We start from the raw sequence: 22183 nt of genomic DNA, 5'->3' as shown, positions 1-22183 counted from the left end.
ATTTCCAGTTTGAGTTTATCAATCGCATTTACAATTTATTAAATCTCTAAATGAAATTTATTAACCTTAAATTTAATACTCCTATCGTTCCATTATTATTGATCCAAATTTTTTGGGCACAATAATTACGAATGAGTAAACTGGTTGAAAATGGTAGAATTCACACTTCTTTAAGGATTAGTCATTGTCTTTTATGGTGATGAGACAATTCAAAATGGCAAATGAGACAATGATAATGGAAGGGAGAGAGTAATTAGTTTTTTAAATTTAATTAAAAAACTAACCATCTCTTCTCTGTCAAGATCAAGAAATTAAGTTGCAAGATTGTTAGGAATTTTTTGATTTGCTCAGAATTTAGAGTATTGAAATAAAGGAAATCGGAGTGACCAAAGTGTGTTATCAATTGTAGAATGAATGAAGCAGTTAGTACAACAGAACTCTCTACATCTAAATGTTGTGTCTGGATATATACAGATTATAATCTGATGAAAAATTTAAGACCAAAAAACTCTATAAAGTTATTGCATAATTTGTATAATCACATCAGCTACTATTTCACTCAAAACTTGCTCTTCTAAATCATGCATCACTTCATCAACTGCTTCCATTGCATATCCCTTCCTCCAACCCGAATCCCAAGCCCCCGTCACCTCCTCGTTCCGCCTTAGGTCTCTGTCCAGCATCGGGTATATGCTGTCTGCAACAACTACATCGCCACAATATTTACTGTAGTTTTGCAGATCTTCAATGGTATCAGAAATCTCCTCTACCAACTGCTCCATAGATAGATGGTATTTTGGCCTTCTCAAGAGGTTTTGTGACCACGGATTTCTCGTGCTCCTGTTACTCAGGCTCTTACGCTCCAGTATCTCTTTTGCACAGTCGAGGAGAAGTGAATCATGAAGCAACTCGCTATCTGTTTGGAAGACCGTAGAGTCATGAGTCCCTGTGTCGAAGAGCTCCTCTATATGATTGAGAAATGAAGCACTGCTTAGGAGTAAATATCTTGAGTTCATCATGCTTTTGCAGCCTTTGATCTCATCTGAATCAACACTTGGAACGCAACTGTCGTCTTCAATGTGATCAGGATCATCCTTGGTTATTAGCCCCGAAGCATCACTAGGAGAACTTGCTGCATTCGTTGAATTATCTGTTTTGAAATAGAGAATTGTCATACAAAACTATTGAGTTTTAGATGCATCAGAAAAATCATTGCAATACAGAGTTGCTACTTTCTATCACACAGAGAGAGAAAACCACATATGGATTTCATATTTTCACTGCATCTGAAGAAATTCAGAAGTGAATTTTGAGAAGAAATCCATGAGTTTTGTGCATGAATAGAATGACAGACAGATTTACACAATTTTTTGAAGGATATGATAGTTACTTGTACAACAGATAGCATACTATGATTTTCAAAATAAGGTACATTTCTAGTAGAAACAAAAAAGCATTAAGAAAAGTTCCATTGATTGGATTTAGTAATTTACCAGGCATATAATAAGCTTTAGCCACCTCCCCAGTAGTTTGTTCTGGTTCTGTATTCTTCACCAAAGACTTAGTTTCAATACTGATTGCATTGCCTTTACTTTGTGCATTTTCAACCTGCATTTATTCATGATGTTAGCTTAGTATATTTTCAAGAAGAATAGCATAGCTAAGATGGTGACTAGATACTTCTACTATGCAGACTACAAAACTTCATTGATATAACTACCTAAATGCTAAGATTGAATGATGATCATCACTAAAACTTACTAGAGGTGATGAGGGCTTGCTGTTGGATTCACCTCTGCGATGACTCTTCTTTGTTACAGTTCGACTAAGAGACGTTGGTTTCATGCCTTTATCCACGGCCGAAACCTTTCCTCTTGCAACCTGAGTTTTAGAGACATTGTTTCCTCTCACAGTCTTGGTATGCTTCAATGTGGCAAGTTTGGCCAAGTCTTGAGTTTTATTAGGCTTAATTTGAGGCTTAGCATCTGCAGGTTTCCTTATTCTAGGAGCTTCTTTCTTCTGCATTTGTGGAAGCGGAGGCTTTGGTTGTTTCATCTTCGTCGTAGACAGGCTATCTAGTGCTGCTTTCTTGACTGGCGGCCTCACTCGAACTTTCCCTTCCTTGCTTCTATCGAGCTTCTGTTTTGAAGATCGGTCTGCTGCAGAATCCTTCAACTGTGGTGTAGGTGGAAGCTCTTCTTCCCTCATCTTTCTTGGCATTTGCTTACTCTTGATCATGTGCTCCCCTCCATTGATGCAGTGATCATGAAGAGGCTTCATGATCACAATAGGTGGGCTATTAGCAGCCAAGTCTTTCCTCAAGAACAATGCATTAGATCCATCTACAGACTTTCTCCCCAAAATCCCTTTAAACTGCATTGTCTCAATGATCTCTTCCAACGTTCTCCTCTCTCTAACTGTCTTCTGCACCATGAATTGAGGCTTGTTAGGCCTGGGCAGATCAATATCAAGCAAAGGGCTCCTCCTAAATGGAATCCCCTCCTCCCTAGCTGCATAAGGCACCTCCTCCAGCCCCATGAGCTTGGCGATCAAGTTGGAGGAGCCCTGCTTGGTCCTCTCATGCCGAACGCTGTAGGATGGCGAGCACCCCGAGGAACGGGAGAGGAGCAACGACGATGACGAGGCCTGGCTGGAGCTAGAAGACGGCAAGTCCACACACAACTCAGAGTGCTTCCTGTCAACATCACAAACTAGTTTCTCTTTAGGCAACAGATTCTGCCTAGCGAAGCTCTCCCTTATCACTTCCCTCAGCTCATCATAGCAATCTCTGGATGCAGAGACTCTGGGTTTATCATCATCACCACCACCACCATTGACTGCTAAATCAAGAGGCCTCTTCTCCTTATGCTTGGTGGCGATGAAGTCGGAGGCCTTGTGCAATTTCCCGAGCATGACTAGAGAGTGGCGCAGATGCAGAGCGCCTCTCAACAAGTCGGTGGCGATATGCTCCGACGAAGGCCTATCCGCCACTTGGTTGAGCCTCTCTGCGCCTCGGGAGACCTCCATCACTTGAAAACACAACTCCTCCTCGCCGTGTGGTGACGTTTTCTTGATTTTTTGTTGGGTTTTCTTGGATTTTCTGATCGTCTTATTACAGTCGGCCACGCCTTTGGGGTCGTCACACGTGACGAAGGATCGGTAAACAACGGATCTTAGGCTGTCTTGAGGCATATTTCTGAGCTACAATTTTGTGAGATTGAAAGAGTCAAACTTCTTAGCCGAATGCAAGAATTGACATGTGGAAGTGAAACTCACATCTTGCAACACTGTAAAGAGTGATAAATAAGCTGCCGTCCATACATGGAAGAAAGAGACAAGGACAAAGCTTTATTTAAATCTTGTAATTCAGATTTTTGATGCTTTCGAATAATGTCAAAACTCAACTAAAAAAAACTTCTGCTTCCTCTGAGAGAGAGAGAGAGAGAGAATCTTTGCGGTTGATACCTGTAGGGCCTCCGATCTTTCTCAGCGCTGCGTAGAAACCATTTTTCGAAGCTATCAAAAAACGGCAAGAAATGATGCCCAGAATCAATTCTTGAAACACACACACCTCTGTGTATGTGAAGAAAGCAAGAAAGTGAGAGAGACTGGTGAACGATTTTCAGTTAAGGGTCACCGGCATTGTAGATTGGGTTTTAATGAGTGACCTGAGATCCACGCAAACCATAATTATGGGTGGCGAAATCTTGCACCTTTATTTTTATTTTTATCTTCACGAATTAGTTTGATTATTACTACACAGATTTTGGGTTCGTGGGAGAGAGAATCTTTTCTTGGTTTTTGAATAATGGGGATCCGTTTTCATTTAATTGCATTGTTTAGTACCATATTCTGCAATGAGTGATTAGTTTAGTAGTAATCAATAATTGGGAGCAGAAGATGATGTTTTGTCATTTTTGGGAATTGAGTGCTACCAAAAGGCCAAATCTTCAAGTTGAATGGTAGGGGTCCCCTTGTTATTTTCTTTTTGGATTTGGATGGAGAAAAAAAGGTGTAAACAACAGACATTTTTAATGGAGAAGCCCATGTACATGTACCACGGCTGTGCAATTAGTATTCTCCTGTGGAATTTCTTTGTTGTTTACTGAATTATGTTGAATCAGATCTTTACTAGTATAAATTTGTAGAAATAATAGGCATGGTATTTATATAGACTATAGATGCAGATAGGGACGTCGGCATAAAAAAAAGGGGTTGCTGGGGGCTGGACTTTCTTAATTTCCAGTTCAAAATCTCGATAACTTAGTTTTCATGCCACTCGATTTGATGACCAGAGCTTTTGAATAATGATTTGTACAAAATACCGACTATTTGATCCCCTTTTAAAAGAAGAATACCGGCGATTTGATGATTTTGTAAAAATGGAAAAGTAAAAAAAAACGATTAGTGGAACTATCAATAGGAAAATACTATCACACGTTTGTTAAAAGTAATTAGGGTGTATAATATATTTATGACTTAAAAATTTAAAAATATTATACTAATTTAAGGGATTTTGTATACCATTTCCGTGGTATATATAATACAAATTTTAAGGGTAAATATCATGAAAATTTCTGAACTATACTCATTTTATCAAAAATACCCTGAAACTTTCGAAATGTTCTCTAAACCCTCAAACTATCAGGTTTTTATCAATTATATCCCGCATTTATTTTTCAGTTACCAAAAACGTGATGTGGCTCGCCGGATGCCACAATGTAATTTATATTCTATTTTTTTTAAATGACATGGAAAAAACGACTTCGTTTTGTACCATATTCTACCGTGTTTATCCCTTATTCTAGGTTATTAGCATGAATTTCAAACACGATAGGAGTCAATTTTAAATTTCAGAGTGATTTTTTTTTAAATAATATGGTACGAAATGAAGTCGTTTTTTCCATTGCATTTAAAAAAAAGAATATAAATTACATTGTGGCATCCGGCGAGCCACATCACGTTTTTGGTGATCGGAAAATAAATGCGGGATATGTTTGATAAAAATCTAATAGTTTGAGGGTTTAGAGAACATTTTGAAAGTTTCAGGGTATTTTTGATAAAGCGGGTATACTTCAGGGGTTTTTGTGATATTTACCCCAAATTTTAATTATGATTATTAACAATAATTTTATATAATTTTAATACATCATATCAAACAATATATTATATTTTACGAATATTTTAATATATTTTACTCCCTCCGTCCCGGCTTTTGGTATCCAGTTGAGAACGGCATGGATTTTAATAAAGTGATTGATGTGTTGTGAGTGGAATAAGGGTCCACATTTTATGTGAGAGTTAAAATAATTAAAGTAGAGTAAGGGCCCCACCTGCTTTTACTAAAAATAGAAATGGATACTAAAATGTGGGACGACAAAAAAAGGAAAGTTGGATACTAAAAGCTGGGACGGAGGGAGTATTAAACATGATATTAATAATAAAAAAATATCTCAATCAAACATATCGCACCTTATTTCATACCTTGTATCAAACGAGCCCGTGGGATATCGAGGGGTGAAGAATCATTCTAAGACTCAACAGCCCATATTTGATTCTTTTTAGTTGACATGTAGTTTTCTAATTTAAAAACATTTAATGAGAATAACAAAAATTAAGATACTACTTTCAATTTCAAACCTTAAATAAGTGTTTCAATTATTCAAACCCTACATACAGAGTTTATTTCAAGTCCTAAATTAATAAAATATCAAGAAAATAATATTTTTCATATCCCATTAAAATAAGTTTGTTTCCATTTTCGAACATTTCGTTAGAATAGGCTCGTTTTCTATTTTGAGTAAAAAAAATATAATTAAATATAGTGTTGACCACACCATTTTTCCATACTCCAGAGGATTTGGGACGAGAATGAGCATTAAAATCATTTTCAAAACGGATCTAAACATTAATTGACATGCCTCCATGATTTTTCTTTAATTTTTAATTTTAAACTTTTTGTTATATGTTTATTTATTATTAATATTTACTTTATAATGTTTAATTGTTATTGTGGAAAATGTCCAATTATCCCAACAAATTATATTAATAAATAAATACAAATAAATTCAAATAATTAGTGAATATTGTTAAACGTGAACCATGTGCACATGTTTAAATTGTAAACGACTTTGAATAATTGAATTATACTAGTCTTATTATTCTAGTTAATGTGATGTTTCCCTGTGGCACGGCCTTTTTTAATTTTTTTATTTAATATTATATATTTATCAAAAAAAATTAATGTGATGTTCTACCACGATCAATATTATTAAAATATAATTACCTCTTTATTATTCAAACGAGTTCTCATCAAATATGACGAGTTATGGATTAGTTATTACATGATCATTTATAGAGATAGTAAAATTTGTAATATTGCATGCGATTTTTTTTTTAATACTCTTTTACTTATTTTTTGGATATCATTATTTAACTGGTTCAAAAATATCATAATACTAAAGTCTCTGGGTCGGCACTTCGTCAGTTTTTTTAATCATTTCCAAGTTGGAATTTGTATTCAACTTTATCCAAAGAACTTTGGAATTTTTGCATCCAACTTTTACATCACCTTGTTTATTTATTTATTTTTTTATTCTCTTAGATTTAACTTATTTTCTCAAATTTTAGCCACTTGCAAAATGTGATAGTCATCCACTATTACTGCGCGTGTATAATATGCCAAGAGAAACTTGAGTATAAATACTAGTAATTTTCTTGTTTTTTACTTATCACTCCTCTTATATTCTATGGTTTAAAAAAAAAAAACGGGATTATATTCTATGGTTTTTAAATATGCATTCAAGTTATCAAATTTATGTATGTATATATTTATATACATACTATATATAAGACTAATCGCATATAGTTGTGTCTTGAAGTTTCATTAGTTATAATGTCCTTGATCATACTTCAAATCAAAACTTGATTCAATTTAATTCTCATCAATATTTTAAGAGTATTACTCCTTTCGTCCCATTTCAAGTATTTTTTTTTTTGAAACCACGTGCACATGTTTCTTTTTGTCCCAATTCAAATATCATATATTCTTTTATGAAAAAATTAGTCTTAAAAAAATAAGAATTTTAGAGTCTACATCACATCATTTAATAATCCAATTAACTTCTTCCTAAATAACTGTGTCCAAAACAAACAAGACACTTATAACTTATAAGAAACGAACCTAGTATTTAATATTCCTAAAAAGTGTTATTTAAGAAAAGGTTGATAGTCAATTAGTATACAAATCTAGACTTTTATCACAATTTCAACACAACCTTGAAACATTGCAATAATATTATTGTTGTTTAATTTGTTGTAAAATAATACCTTTCAATTTTTTGTGGTCACCAAATAGTAGCTATGTCATGTCTCACCGGCGCCGGTGATGTCAAAGTGCAACTGCACGCTGTCATTATTTTCACTTCGATTAATATAATGTTCGACATACCAACTTCTTTACTACCAAAATTGTAGTGTTGCAATTATATGGAGTAATTGATAAAAGTGAGTGCACTAATTAACAATTCCCTATAATAAAACTACAGCCGCTATTAAAAATTGACGTATTTTTCAAAATGCATTTTTGGAAGATGCTCACGAATTGGTCATTTAAAGTGAAAGCAAACAAAAGAATAAATGTAAGTAGGAATTTCGAGCTCTCAAATAATAAGGTTAAATTCCACAAAAATAAATGTGGATTGTAGTTGTAGGGGTAGTGGTAGCATATCTGGAGTAAATCAAGAAGGACAAGCTTTGAATGCAATCACAAGAGACTTGTCACGTCGGTGCCCACCGTGCACGTTAGCAACTTCCCACCATCATACTAAATTATACCAACACAACACACGCATGCTTTTAACTTCCATCACTGCTAATTTAATTCATCGCCATTCAAATTTTCAAATTAAGGGCGCTCCCATTTAATTGAAATACAGAGCTTTGCCTCTCAACAAACTCACAATATGTGCAGTGCTGAGTTTGTGTATAAAGAATTAAGGTCATGCAAGCTATAATCTAGCTAGCAAATTGTTTGAAAATGTAGTAAGATGATTGTCATTAATGTTTCTCAAAGTGTTCTATCCAATTATCAACTTTTTTTCTGAAATTCCAAGGTGTACATGTGTGACCCCCTTAATAATAATTAAATATATAGATTGTAAATCAAAAAATTTAAGTCAATCTCATTTTAAGCAAATAACACCAAACCATAAATATAACAAAATTAATAACCTTCATTTAATATAACAATATTGGGCTCTTAAAAGTCTAAGCTATATTATTATTAAAGGTTCATGTATAAATAGCCCAAAATTAATTAAAAAATAAAGAAAAATGTAAATAATTAATATAAAAATTAAAATACAACAACAAATATGTTTATATAAATAAATAAATAATTTATACAGAGAATTAAATAATTTATATAATATTTTAAATTCTAATTTTTATATATACACCCAATTTTTAATTCATAAATGTATATTAAAATTATTCCAAATGTCCTTCTCCATAATTGCATTTAAAACTAAGTCTAATTTAAAAATATTTAAATTTAAAATAATCACGCATGACAAATATGTTTACAAAAAAAACATGCAACGTAGCTCGGTTTTCAATCGATTACAGTTGTAAGAAAGAATAAGCTATACGTCATTTACCACAAGAAATTAGCAATTTTCCAAAAGGTTGCCTAAAAAGAGAGATTTTAATTTCCCCGATACATTATAAGCCTAATTTCCAAAACATAGTCAAATGTATACATGTCCAAGCAGTTTAATAGTACTCTCTCCGTCCCAAACAAAATATCCTATTTTTTTTTTGCACGGAAATTAAAAAATGTGTAGAAAGTAGATAAAGTGGGTTGGTGGAAATTATTTAAATATTAAGTATAGAGTGAGAGTGTATTGTCAAAAAAGGAAACAAGACATTTCGTTTGGGACAGCCCAAAAAGGAAAACAGGACATTTCATTTGGGACGGAGGGAGTATGATTTTGGATTGGGCTTGGCCCAAACTAAGAATCACAAGATATATTCCAATGTCCAACAAAAAAATATTAAATTGAATATATACAATAGTGAACATAATTCTTAATATGATAAAACTACGTGCATACAAATTCAGAGAATTTAGGAGGTTTTGGTGCACACAGACAACAAATAATCAGTCGATTTTCTAAAATGTATGTACTCCTTTCGTTCCACGAATCTTGATGCATTTATTTTCGGCACGAAAATTAAGGAATTGTAGATTAGTGTTTTAAATGTGTAAGTAATAAAGTAGAAAAATGATAAAGTAGAAGTCTGTAGGTAATAAAGTAGAAAAATGATAAGAACTCTTATTTTTTAGCCAATTGTTACTATATGTAGAAATGCGTCAAGATTCGTGGGACGGTCCAAAAAGGAATATGCATCAAGATTCGTGGGACGGAGAGAGTATTAATTAGGTAATCATGTTAACATATTAAATTACTAGAAAGCTGAAGAATAATTGAGTGTAAAAGTAAAGTAGAAGTTTAGAAAAATGAAAAGAGAAAGTAATATAAACAAAATATTAAAATATGATACTAACCTCAAGGTTAAAATGGATATCACTGTCATTAAAATGCAAAATATTCATAGGAAGTTTATAAATAAAATGTACTCCATATATCATTAATACAACTTGGTACTGCAACTACTTTACATTGTATAGATTAATTGATTTGTTAAAGTTATTCATTGTCGCAACTTGTTACTGCTGAAACCTAGGTTTTTCATATACACTTTTTGCAAACTATTTTGTGGCGAAAGGGCCTCCAAAATGGTGGTATTGTCTATGAGTTATTTTGTAAAATATTTTTTGGGCTACACACTATTGTAAAGACTTGGGCCTCTCTCAACACCATGGGATTTTATCATTCTGAGACTAATTTTTGTTTATCCCTCTTTTCTCATGATAAAATTACAAAGAGAACGCACCCTAACAAAAATTCATTGACGCCCCTAATTTAAAATAATAGTAATAAATAATTATTATTACCCTATATTTTATAATTCAAAATTAAATACCTTATAAATGTATGGTTTCATATCAAATTCCAAAACACAATTAATTCTCCCTATAAATTTGTACTATTATTTTTGTGTAAAACTAAGTTGAGTGTAGAAATTGCACACATGCTAATCAAAGAGAAATGAAATTTGGAAGGGAATTTGGAAATTATTTGGAGAAGACTCTATTGAGACGGAGGAACAATTATAAGCGCTATAATTGGTCGTCTTTTTCTTCTTCTTTCCATTGATATATCAAGATTGAAACGCAAACTAGCTAGGTTTATGTTAACTGGGCTCATTCTAAATATTAGATTGACATAATTTGTTTTGAAAATATTTAAAATAATCCAGTTTATTTCAATAAATTTCAATAGAATCAAGTCTTTGTCTAATGATATGATATTATCTTGTTGCAATAAAATTATAATGCATTCAAGAACTGGGCACAATTGTCCAGAAAAAAAGATGCAATACTTTTTAAATGTATTCGAGCAACTGTGCATGAAAGGGTTACGTGAAGAAAAAAATGGCTACGTTAGAAAGAAAATAGGGATGTGAACTTTTTAAAATGGAATTACAGGAATAATACAATACTTTTGTTAGTATTTTTAATATTTTAGAAATAAATGGCTACTGTGAAAAAATGGGTTTGAAATAGAAAGATTTCAAGTATATTTTATTTGGATGTTATGAATTAAAGGATAAAATAGTAAATTTATATTTATTTATTTATTTATTATTATTATTATTATTATTTTAAACAGGGTTATAGTGAGTAAAAATGTGGTTATGAATATAATTACCCCTTTTTGTTATCTCTCTGCTCTTCTACAAATAATTTTTCTTATGTGTCATAAATAGTTATAATAAAAGAAGGATTGAAAGAAAGAAATGATGACTTTTTTTACGAACTTCAGGCTAACTTTTGATATTTATGTGCATTTTAATAGTAACAATACAAATATACTGTATTTATTTTTTCTAGTGCAACACGATAATATTTTCTATTCGAAATTTCTTAGGTGAAGTGACGATGCTTAAATTTGTATGAATGCATAAGACTAGTTAATTTGAACAAGAAAAATGTCTTTTGTTGGAGAGAAAGATGTAAAATGAGGAAAAACAAGTTTATTGATTGAGTGAATGAGTTACAATCGAAGCTCAACATCCTCTTTATACAACTAGCTACATGAAAGGAACGTGGAAAAATAAGGCAAAAGGGAAAATACAGCTAAGCAAACTAACTAACTCGGAACGGCAGTAGCTGAGCATGTATGCTATTTATTTTCTATATTCCTATACTAAATACCTTTCATGTCACATTATTTTGTTATTATTACAAGCGATAAATAACTTTGTTAGTGATTTTTTTTAAAACGGGAAAGATACTCTTTATTCAATTATTATCCTTAACAATCACATCTTTAAGCCACCTCGAGAAACCATTTGTCCAACGCTTTCAGCAACTTGAGCTGATAAGTGTGCGGCTCTATTAGCCGTGCGAAACTTGTGGAAAACACAAACCAACATACAACTACTTCTTTAAAAAACATGTGATGGATTATCAGATCGACCATAAGCGAATAACATATATATAAGCACAATATTTGTCGGGTCAGTTACAGTTCACTAGCAAATATAAGCACAATTAATTGAGTTACATGTCCTGTTAAAGAAAATAACAATATCTTCTCATTATAAGACAGTGGGATACATTATTATTATTATTATAAATAATTAATGTTTTGTACTTCTTTCCAACCCGAAAGCGGAAAAAGGCATAAGGAAATAGCAAAAATAAAGAAAAATTTAAGAAATCAAAGATTGGACTATTATTGAAAAGAAATGAATAATTGCTAAAATAACATAGTAGTACTAATATTTATTTGAATTTATAATTTTTGCGCGCTCTTTAAATTTTTGCATTACGACACTATATTTTTACAATTACAGCATCCTCATTTTTTTATTATTAAAACTAACGAAATTGTTAGCATACCCATCAGACAATTTTATTGAAAAAGGTAATACTATATGATATTGTAAGTGCAATGTTTTAAATTTACGTGAAAATTATAAATTTACGCAGATACTATATTATTTTATGTGATTAACCCTTATACATTTATCTTATCATATGATTGTCGCCGTATTTTATTCTAAAGTATTTAGTAGTAAAACAAAATAGCAGTGTATATTTTGTCTTTTTAAGGAAAGAGCTGGCATGGTGTGGTTGGGGACAGCTCATCAAATGGCCCAAATTCAATCGTCATCCATCGTTGAATTTTGTGATTTACAACTAAAACACCAATTTAAATTGGTTCTCATTATTATTGGTTGATGCCTAATCTAACCAGCCATAACCCATAACAGTAAAGGAATGCTCATTCAATTCAAGCTCAATTTCTAGAGAGAGGGGCGGCTGAACACTGAATCTGTTAAGACTGAGAGTCTTTAAGGAGTGTGTGTGATGGGAGATGAGAAATCTCTCGGCGTGATGGGCAGCGGCAGAGACAGAGATCGCGAGCTTCTTATACCGGTGGCTGATTCTGTTGACCGCCGCCTCGATGACGACGGCCCCTCCTCCGCCTCCGCTTCCTCCTCCCACCATCATTCTGGCCGTGAGGTATTTTCTGCACTTATGTTTTGGTCTCTGGATTCTTCCTCTTTCTTTTTTTCTTATTTCCGTTTTAGGGTTTTAGGAGTTATTTTTGCCACCTGTTTTCTCTTTTGTTATATTGGACGAGCTTTATCGTTATTTGTTTCTTTAATTGCATATATGAAATGCGAGTTATGTGTAGTTAGCAATAAAGACTGTCTTGTTCACTAATTCTGAATTTAAGTATTGTAGTGGGAAAACAACTAATGAGTTATTGTGATGTGATGAATTTTGTATCAGAAGGAAACCGTTGATTATCCTCGTCTTTTAGCAATTGCAAACCTCTTTTAAAGAATTATCTGTAAATTGCCATTGTCTCTTTACATTGAGGGTTGTAATTGCTTAGTTTAGTCACACATGCAGAAGACTAGTATTAAGATGGATGGATTTATCAGAGGGTGGGGGGGGGGGATGATGATTAGAAACAAGACATATGGACATCATCTGTGTGCCATTCTGTTTTCTTTTTGTGTAGTGGAGAGCTGCCTAACTTTAATCAGCTCATCTTGTACTATTTTCCTGCAACCCACTCCTCATCCCCATCTCCAAGCTGATAATGATAATGATCTGTGCATGTAAAGATATTTTGTATTTTGTAGAGCTTGTTCATCATATAATTCATGCGAACATATTGTATTGCTTCTTCATCAATATAAATACCCGATTTTGTGCTGGTTTTAGATAAATTGCTTTGTATCGAAAGATAAAAGTGTAATTCTTCATCTTTGTAATCATGCAGACATTTTACAAAGTCGTGAGGAGCTGGGCTTCGAAGAAGTTCATGACTGGATGGTGAGAAAATATTTATCCAACATGGTCCTTACAATTCTAAGCTTAAGCTGTATAATACATGTAGGAGCCTTTTAGATTTTGATTTGACTACTATATAGGTGTTTCTCTTTGACATAATCATTTTGGTTGGTCTATGATTGCATTTGGTGATCTCTGATCTCTTCAGTTGGTAATCTTCATTGCATAGACCTGCAATATATTTGGACACTCAGACATAATAGTTATTTTCTCAGTACATAATATATTTTTATCTTATTACGAATGAAGAAGCATGAGGGGCAAGTTGAGTATCAGTGTGAAAGCTTCATTTTTATCTTTTGAACCACTCTTGTTGTCAATTATTATTGGGCTGCTACCTCACTAAGACAATGCAAGGTGCTACAGAAACAAAATATTTTGGTTACTGTGGAAGATGACAAAGAGATAGATAGGCTAAGAGTTTTAGCTGATTCAGTTTATTTACTTTTATTTAGATAGAGATCTAGTTTTTAGCTTAGGGATTTTTGGTACATCACAAATTATATGCATGCCTTCAGAAAATTTTAGTGGTTTTGAAGGAAGTCTTGAATAATCTCTTTCCTAATGTGGGCACAAGGATCTAGCTTTTTAGTAGCTAATCGATTTCTGGTACATCACAAAATATTTGCATGCCTTAAAAAAGTTTAGTCGTTTTGAGGAAGGGATTGAGCACTCATTCCTAATGTGACAAGTTGTGTAGTAAGAGGCTTTCTTTAAAAATAAAATCAAAAGAACCCTAAACCCTTATTGTAATATACAGTCCTGTAAGAACTTATTACAGATTTTAATGCTTATTGGCCACGGGAATTAAAAGAACAAGAGAGACAAGTGATACTTGGTTGCAGGATTCCCATGTGATTCCAGATGTGAAGTCTAGGGCATCTCTTATTTTCTTAACATCCATTAATCAATAAGTTCTGACTATCTAAATTTTGTTAGAACTGCATTACTACTGTTTTTCAATTTTTTATATTATTTGAGCTACAAACCATTTCATTATTTATCATACTTGTTTTACAACTTAAAAAAATAGTATATAACAATTTGTCTCTACAGAATAGTTTCACCAAAGTTTAATGTACATTAGTGAATATATGTACTGTTAGTAAATACTCCCTCTGCTTTGCACCTGAAACTAATTGTTGCTCATCTGTGCACTTGTTGATATGCACCTACTTTGTCATTTTGCAGTGTCATCCTTCTACCAATAGCTATTACTTTCTATGTAACATGGTGGTTCATTCATTTTGTGGATGGCTTTTTCTCTCCTATTTATGCTCAACTTGGAATTGATATATTTGGTAAGCATGCTGAACTTTCACTTAATGTCTAAAAGTAGATAGTCACCATTTATTACTTTCATATCTATCTGATATATTAGGTTACTCACCTTACAAAACTGTACGTATTAGTATTAGTTAAGAAATAGAAAAAAATATCATGATTATCATCTCCTCTGGGAAAAAAGAAGTATAGAAGTAAAATTTCTATAATTCTAAAGAAGTATATACATAGAAATCATGTTGCTTATAACGGAAACAAATTTTATTACGAATAATTTTAATTTCTTGCAACGCTGATATCTATTTTATATAGTTAATTTTCATTTAATTATCTTTGATAGAATCCTACATTTATAAATGTTCCTTTTGCATATTTTTACTGCTACTAACACTGTATCTTATGTTGATTTAGGTTTGGGATTTGTGACCTCCATTACTTTTATTTTCTTGGTTGGAGTATTTATGTCATCATGGTTGGGGGCTTCTGTTTTGAGCCTTGGAGAGTGGTTTATTAAGCGCATGCCCTTCATTCGTCATATTTACAACGCCTCGAAGCAAATTAGTGCTGCCATATCTCCAGGTGCACTTGTTTTTTCAAGTTTTTAGGCTCTTGAATAGAGCTTTTGCTAGGTATGGATTCAGAGTTTGTTAGACATTACTATTGCAGATCAGAACACACGGGCTTTCAAAGAAGTGGCTATAATAAGGCATCCGCGTATTGGTGAATACGCATTTGGGTTCATCACTTCATCTCTCACACTCCAGGTTTGCCATGTCTTGCATCTCTTAGTTTATTATTTTCTGGCACTTGGATTTATATCTGTAGACTTGGTCATGTTAGCCCCTTAAATGTGGGTTCTTTTGCACACTGGATCATTCTAGCCTGTGGAACTGTAATGTTTTGTTGCATGATGGTCACGTTGATAATTAATTGAAGAAGAGAGATGTTCTCGAAATCGAAATTATGGCTGGGTAATTTTCACCTGCACATAGTAAGCGCATAACCAGCAGTTTTAATCTGTCAAATTTTTTGATGCGTTAATTTTCATGTTGTTGATTACCTTCCCTGCTCATGTACTGATACACTATGAACTGTGAACAAAAGATGCAAAAATTCTTTGGTAAGTTCTGTTCATTTATCTGCATATAAAGCCACTTATTAATTTGATTGTCATGGTTAAGTATTAAAACTTGGACTTCTAGCCCAGTCTGGAAGCAACCCTCCTCCTCCTTGTATCTCTATTGATGTAATGTAACACAGAAGCTCAATTTAATCAAATTTCTTGATTAATGTTTAATAATATAACAGTGACCCTCTGATGTTTTGGTGAATTTGCAAATTTGGGTTGATTTTACTTGTATATATTTTTTTTCTTATTTAGTTATTATTTTTCTTCCATACCAGAGTTATTCAGGAGAGGAAGAGCTCTGCTGTGTGTATGTCCCAACGAACCATCTTTACATTGGTGATATGTTCCTGGTCAATGCTAAAGATGTTATTAGACCTAACTTGTCTGTACGAGAAGGAATTGGTAAGATATGTTTGCACCTATTTTGGTATGATAATGAGGTAGTTGCGTTTTTTGCCTTTACTGACTGTTGTTTTGGCAAAAAAATTAAAAGTGAGATATAAATCTGAATGTGATTAGCCCCTTGTTTATAACTATACTATGAACTTATTATATCAGACTGTCATGCATCTATCGACAACCATTTAAACCTACCTTATTCTGCCTTCATCAACCTTAATATCTTCTTTGTGCTTGTGCCAGCCTCATCCTGTAAGCCTGTGCCTCTCCTGCAACCCCTGCTAGGCTGCAACTTTGCAACTTTGGTCCCTTTGAGAACCCCCCCCCCCCCCCCCCCACCAACCTGACATACTTCCTACCTGGTCTATGTTACAACTTTGGTCCCTTTGGTCCCTTTGAGAACCTGGTCTATGTTACAACCATGTTGGTCACCCTTACCTGAAATTGCCACTATTGCAATGATTGAAAGCTAAAGAAACTAGACAATTTCATTTGAATAGAGATCTGGCCACCTGAATTGCACCTGCAGTGGCACAAATCTTTCTTGTACTCAGATTTCACCTGTTAGTGGTTTAACGCCAGACGCCAGTTCCAAATGGCTTAAAGATCATAGTTTCTGTTCTTAGCTCACTGTCATGATATTTTGGGAGGGAGCTATGGCAGATATGATAGTGCATTAGTTCGAGGGAGTATAGAGGAGAACACGCACTAGAAGTGTTTGAAGGATTGGCTATCAGCTGGTGAGGTGTCAGTGATAAGATTAAGTTCAATATGGATCATTAAGTTGGTTGGTTGTGGAATCAATTACTGGGTGATTTTTGGGTCATCAAACCGACTGATGGAACTCAGGTGAGGTACAGGGGAAGGACGTGGGAAAATATTTTGTTAGGAGAAGAAGGTTTAGGGGGCTGGTGGTTAGTAGGGAGAGCGTTACTTATGGTGGGACACAGGGAATGCTGGTTGCCGATTAGGTAGGACGGCATGGGGGTGATTTGGGTGGGTGGTCGTGTAGACACATCATTTTCCTTCTGAATGTATGGTATATTGGCAGATAGGGGATTGGAAGCCAGCAGTGATATAAGAACATAACATGGCACTTAGTGTTCCCAGGCATTGCAAATGATACTTGTATGGAGTTTAAAACTTTTTTTCTCCTTCCCTTTTCGGATGTCTTTCTAACTTGTTTCTTCTTTACTGGGAAAACTTTTCTTGGTGTCTCTTTATCTCTTTTATCTTGTAACTTCAGTAGATAATCAAGATTTGAGGATATGGATTGAAATGTAAACACTTTTACTGTGTATTACATGGAAAATAGTGCTGATTTAGGCAGAGACTAATTATTTACTGCCTTGGAGAAAAAAACATTAAACTGGAATTCTCAAAAAGTATTTTCTAAGATGTGTGTATTTTGGGAATATAGTCCAATGTAGTATTCGTTTTATTTATGCAGAAATCGTGGTATCTGGTGGCATGTCGATGCCCCAAATCCTATCTACCTTGGATCGGCATACTACTCAACTTGATAGAATCAGACCGGATAGATCGTAGAAGCTGAGAGGCTTTGAATTCATGAGTAATATGATAGGTTGCGCATGCCTTTGATATAATTTCACTACTGGTAATGCTGGCATCTGATTTGGATTCCAGAGTTCGATCTTTTGTCTCTGAACTGTTAGATTACTATCTTCTCATCTTCTGCAGCATAATTATTGCAGTTTACTAGGTAGGAAGCTGGTTTTGTGATTTTATAATATTGGCGGCTTATATGTTTTTATTACAGTAAAGGTAATTGAGTTTCCAAGTTAATGTATTTGCCCCTTGGGCTTAATTTCTCTTTTTGCCTTCAATGAGGTATTTTGGGTCTTCTATATATATATATTTTTTTTGTTATAAATTACTAGTATTGTGGCCTTTTGGTTTCTCCTTAAGATAATTAAAAAAAAGGTTAATTGTTCGAAAATTCATATACTTTCACACCTTTTGGTTTTTTTACATGACTTTTAAATTAGAGTTAATATATAAAAGTGTCCACTTTCATATTGTAAAATTAAAATTTAGCCTATGAAATAAAAACTTAAAAAATTGGCCAGTTTTTATGCAAAAAGTCATAATTACCCCTAACAATAAAATTTTAAAAAATAGCCCATTTCATCTCCTCTATCTTTTCACGGTTTCTCTCTCTCTCTCTCAATTTCGTCCGATACATCCCCTCTCTCTCTCCTCGTCGTCTCCAATCCTACCTCCGCTCCCCCACCGCCGACTTCTGCCCCTCCTCCACCAACCTCGTCGACGTCCTCCGCTGCCACATCCTCATTGAGTTCCTCTCTCTCTCCGACCTCCACCGCATCCCGCCCTCCGGCGAGCTCGTCACCACACTCTTTCAGACCACCGACCGCGCCACCGCCAACTCCGGCCGCACCGTTTGAATCTGTGCCATGATCTTCGACATCTTGCTCCAGATCTGGAGAGTCGGCGGCTGGGGTGTTGTCTTCCAATTATTTGTCTCCGGCGGAATCCTGCGCCCGCTTCTTCCTCCACGTGCCGTCGACCACCGCCGCCGCTCTGGCGGAAGCCGCGACGAGGATCCAAAAACAGCGGTAAACGCAGCAGATTAAGAGCGTCGGTGTTAGTTTGATTGGATCGCTTTTGAAAATACTGAAACATCGGGGTGCTAGGCGCAGAGTTGGAGAAATTGTGATGTGAAAGAGAGAAAATCTGGAGGGGTTTAGAATTGTGATTTCGTGTACCAAAGGTGAAAGTTAAAGTTCATGGGATATGATTTAGAATTGAAGTTTAGTTTCTAGTTTCTAAATTGGAGTTTTTAGAAATTGAGATTTGTGCGCTTGTACCATGAAATCTGGGAAGAATTTTGTTTTAAAGAGAAATTTGAGAAAAAGTTAAATTCAATTTGATTTTAATAGAAAAAAATATAAGTAGTGAAGAAATTGATGAAAATTATGTAATTTTGTACAAATGTTTTGAATTCGTAACTAGATCTATGAATTCACAACTAAACGTTCATGAATTCACAACTAGATCTATGAATTCACAACCATCTCGATGAATTCACAACTTAATATTCTTGAATTCACAATTAAATCTATAAATTCACAACTTAATGTTCTTGAATTCACGATCACATCTATGAATTCACAACCAGATCTATGAATTCACAACCAAAATACATTATAGTTTTAGTTGTGAATTCAAACTTTAAAAACTGAAATTCACAACTACTTGAATTCACAACCAAAATAAATTATGGTTGTGAATTAAATTTTGGTTGTGAATTCGATTGGTTGTTAATTCACAACCAAAAAATTCTGGTTGTGAATTCGATTAGTTGTGAATTGTGATAATTCACAACCAGTGTGAATTCACAACCAAAAAATTTTGGTTGTGAATTCACACTGGTTGTGAATTGTTTTGGTTGTGAATTCACACTGGTTGTGAATTGCGGGATTTTTTAAAGGGGTGATGTAAAGTGGACATTTTTTTAATTTTTAATGTGAAGGGTATTTTGGTAACACTGGCCATTTTTTAATATTTTTATCTTAGTGGACAATTTTTAATTTTACAATATGAAAGTGGCCATTTTAAAAATCCACTCTTTAAATTATGCTTGACAATCCATGAATTAAATAATCATTCAGAATTTTTCCTCGATGATATTTTTCGATTAATTAATTTTTTTATGCGAATTCTACGTGTACCTATTTTATTCAAGTGTCACTATGTTGGATATTACATGTAATTTTCACTACATTTTTCAATTAATATCTTATCAATATATTTTTAATTAAATTAGGAACCCTAATACCCATTTTCGCATACTCTATCTCACTGTTTCTTTCTTTGAAATCAACTCTCCGGCCAAATCCCAGCAGCTTGGGCCAAGGTGTTGGCTTTGCATCCCCGGACGTATGTCGAAAATCTAGGACTCTGCTCTGCAACCACAGAAAACGACAATTGTGCAAATCACAAGAAATCACGATCACGAGGCTTAGTCCTCGTTGGTATATAACCTGATCATTTTTTTTTATGGCATGCCTTCTTGTTGCCATATACGTGTTAACACTCCATGTTTGGAACTGTACCTCATCATCTCCTGAACAGGAAACTGTTGTACCATCAATCAAGTAACAAAGATTTACTAGAAGATCTCAATTTTGTGGACATTCTTCGTGGAACCGAAGGTTGGAGTGACAAACATGTGACTCGAAGAGGCAAGTATGGAACAACCTCTGAAATTGAGGAAGAAATTACGATTAAATCCTAAATTAAACCAAATTTTTGACAACTTCAATGGTAATACAGAAACGGTGTTTGTGTTACCAGACGACATAGCTACGCTAGCTTCTCGATTGTCAGCTAGGACTTAATTTGGGGCAGAAAATATCGATGGGGGAAAATCCCATGTGATTATTTAATTAATGGATTGTCGGACAGATTTAAAAGTTATAGGAAAAAAATCAAAATGTGTGAAAGTATATGAATTTTCCAATAATTAATCCTAAAAGAATACCAAATGAAGGTTGCTATTTTGGTCTGATTATGTTTTTAAGTTACTCTACGCATTTTGTGATATTATATTATTGGGAATATGATACTTTTATGAAATTATGATAAATCTACTTAGTAATAAGAATTTGCTTCTAGTATAAGTCGAATGAATTTCTGATTTACATAACTCGTAGAATTTGAATATGTTTGATTCAGTATGTGACGAACTATACGTTCTTCCAAATCTTTGAGTGACAAATTCGTTTTATTGTTGATCCAATGACATTTGAAAGCATGGGAGAATAATTTAGATAACGTGCACCAAGCTTTCTTAATTAATTTTGAGTTTTGAAATTAGATGGATGTCTACATTTTATTTCAAAACTTCTACAGAATACAAATAAAATTAGAAAAATTGAATTTTCAACAAACACAAATATTATGATATTATTGAAACATTGAGTTTGATTAGCAACTTGGTCCAGTGTTTGAAATTTAAATTGTATTTTTATAAAAATAAATTATATTTAAACATTATTTTAAGTTTTTATTTCAACTTTATGATTGATCTCATATTCATAACCCACCCATGAAAGGATTTCATTACGGACCATTTCCAAAATTACCACCCGAGCCCGCACGCCCAATCTGATTCGGTCTCCAATATGACAATATGAATGCATATTCTTTTCTTATTTTATGTATTGAGATCAAGTTCACGATTTAAATTGAATTGACATCCCTATAACAACAAAATAAAGTTAAATTAAAATACCAAAACATATTGTTCGTATGCTTATAAACATAGATTAATAAATTTGGTGAAACGAGAAACCAACACCTAAACTAGAAAGCAGTAAACGACACCGGATTTACGTGGTTCGGTCGAGACGACCTACGTCCACGGGGTTTTTGGGGGCTTTCCACTATAATCGAGAGAGTATTTTACAGTTTACAAGTTGAGGCTAGAAAAATGACTATCCCCTAATCTATGCATCAAGGCCCTATTTATAAGCATGAACATAAACTTAAGGCCCTTGGGCCCATTAGACCCCTAAAGCCCATTAGCCCAATGAATCAAGCCCAAGCCCCGTTATTCTAATCTACATCTTGAAATTGAGCCATCAGAGCTGGAAAGCGGAGCCGAGCTGAGCCAAGCCTAAAGTCAGGGCAATCCTGTATCAAATATCAGAAATAACCACAATAACAAAAATAACTAGAAATATTCACGTTATGTTTAGCACAGCGCTGGTGCATATTTCAGTCTTCATCAGCTACTCCCCCTAGTCTGGTTGAACCGGGTATTCTTCGTGTTCAGCCAGCGAAGTATTGTTAAAGCCAGCGCTGTGCTGTTTTCCTTAATC

At 33.9% G+C, this 22183-nt stretch overlaps 2 protein-coding genes across 10 annotated transcripts; one reads left to right on the top strand and one right to left on the bottom strand.

Annotated features, from left to right (window-relative positions):
- Positions 1 to 383: 383 nt before the first annotated feature.
- Positions 384 to 3975, bottom strand: LOC130985530 (uncharacterized). 4 transcript variants are annotated; one of them, XM_057908572.1, is made up of 5 exons: positions 3466 to 3975; positions 3277 to 3308; positions 1762 to 3201; positions 1494 to 1608; positions 384 to 1150 (listed from the first exon to the last, which is right to left on the bottom strand). In XM_057908572.1, exons 3-5 carry the CDS (start codon positions 3190 to 3192, stop codon positions 519 to 521), a joined length of 2178 nt encoding a protein of 725 aa, XP_057764555.1. In that variant the 5' UTR covers positions 3193 to 3201; positions 3277 to 3308; positions 3466 to 3975; the 3' UTR covers positions 384 to 518. The 4 variants fall into 4 exon arrangements, with proteins under 4 accessions (XP_057764555.1, XP_057764533.1, XP_057764540.1 ...); XM_057908550.1 differs by having other exon boundaries at positions 1762 to 3287; positions 3466 to 3974; XM_057908557.1 differs by lacking the exon at positions 3277 to 3308 and having other exon boundaries at positions 3466 to 3974.
- An 8264-nt stretch (positions 3976 to 12239) lies between these two features.
- LOC130985511 (protein LIKE COV 1-like) lies at positions 12240 to 20492 on the top strand. 6 transcript variants are annotated; one of them, XR_009088989.1, is made up of 9 exons: positions 12276 to 12661; positions 13434 to 13486; positions 14696 to 14805; positions 15200 to 15367; positions 15455 to 15552; positions 16193 to 16319; positions 17767 to 17934; positions 18032 to 18101; positions 20204 to 20492. XR_009088989.1 is itself a non-coding variant. In XM_057908536.1 (7 exons), exons 1-7 carry the CDS (start codon positions 12506 to 12508, stop codon positions 17862 to 17864), a joined length of 810 nt encoding a protein of 269 aa, XP_057764519.1. In that variant the 5' UTR covers positions 12240 to 12505; the 3' UTR covers positions 17865 to 18148. The 6 variants fall into 6 exon arrangements, 2 of the variants coding, with proteins under 2 accessions (XP_057764519.1, XP_057764496.1); XR_009088991.1 differs by lacking the exon at positions 18032 to 18101; XR_009088992.1 differs by lacking the exon at positions 18032 to 18101 and having other exon boundaries at positions 20201 to 20492.
- Positions 20493 to 22183: the final 1691 nt, after the last annotated feature.

This window comes from Salvia miltiorrhiza, chromosome 1, assembly GCF_028751815.1.
Source record: "Salvia miltiorrhiza cultivar Shanhuang (shh) chromosome 1, IMPLAD_Smil_shh, whole genome shotgun sequence".
Lineage (NCBI taxonomy): Eukaryota > Viridiplantae > Streptophyta > Magnoliopsida > Lamiales > Lamiaceae > Salvia > Salvia miltiorrhiza.
This window is presented reverse-complemented; position numbering and strand designations above follow the sequence as displayed.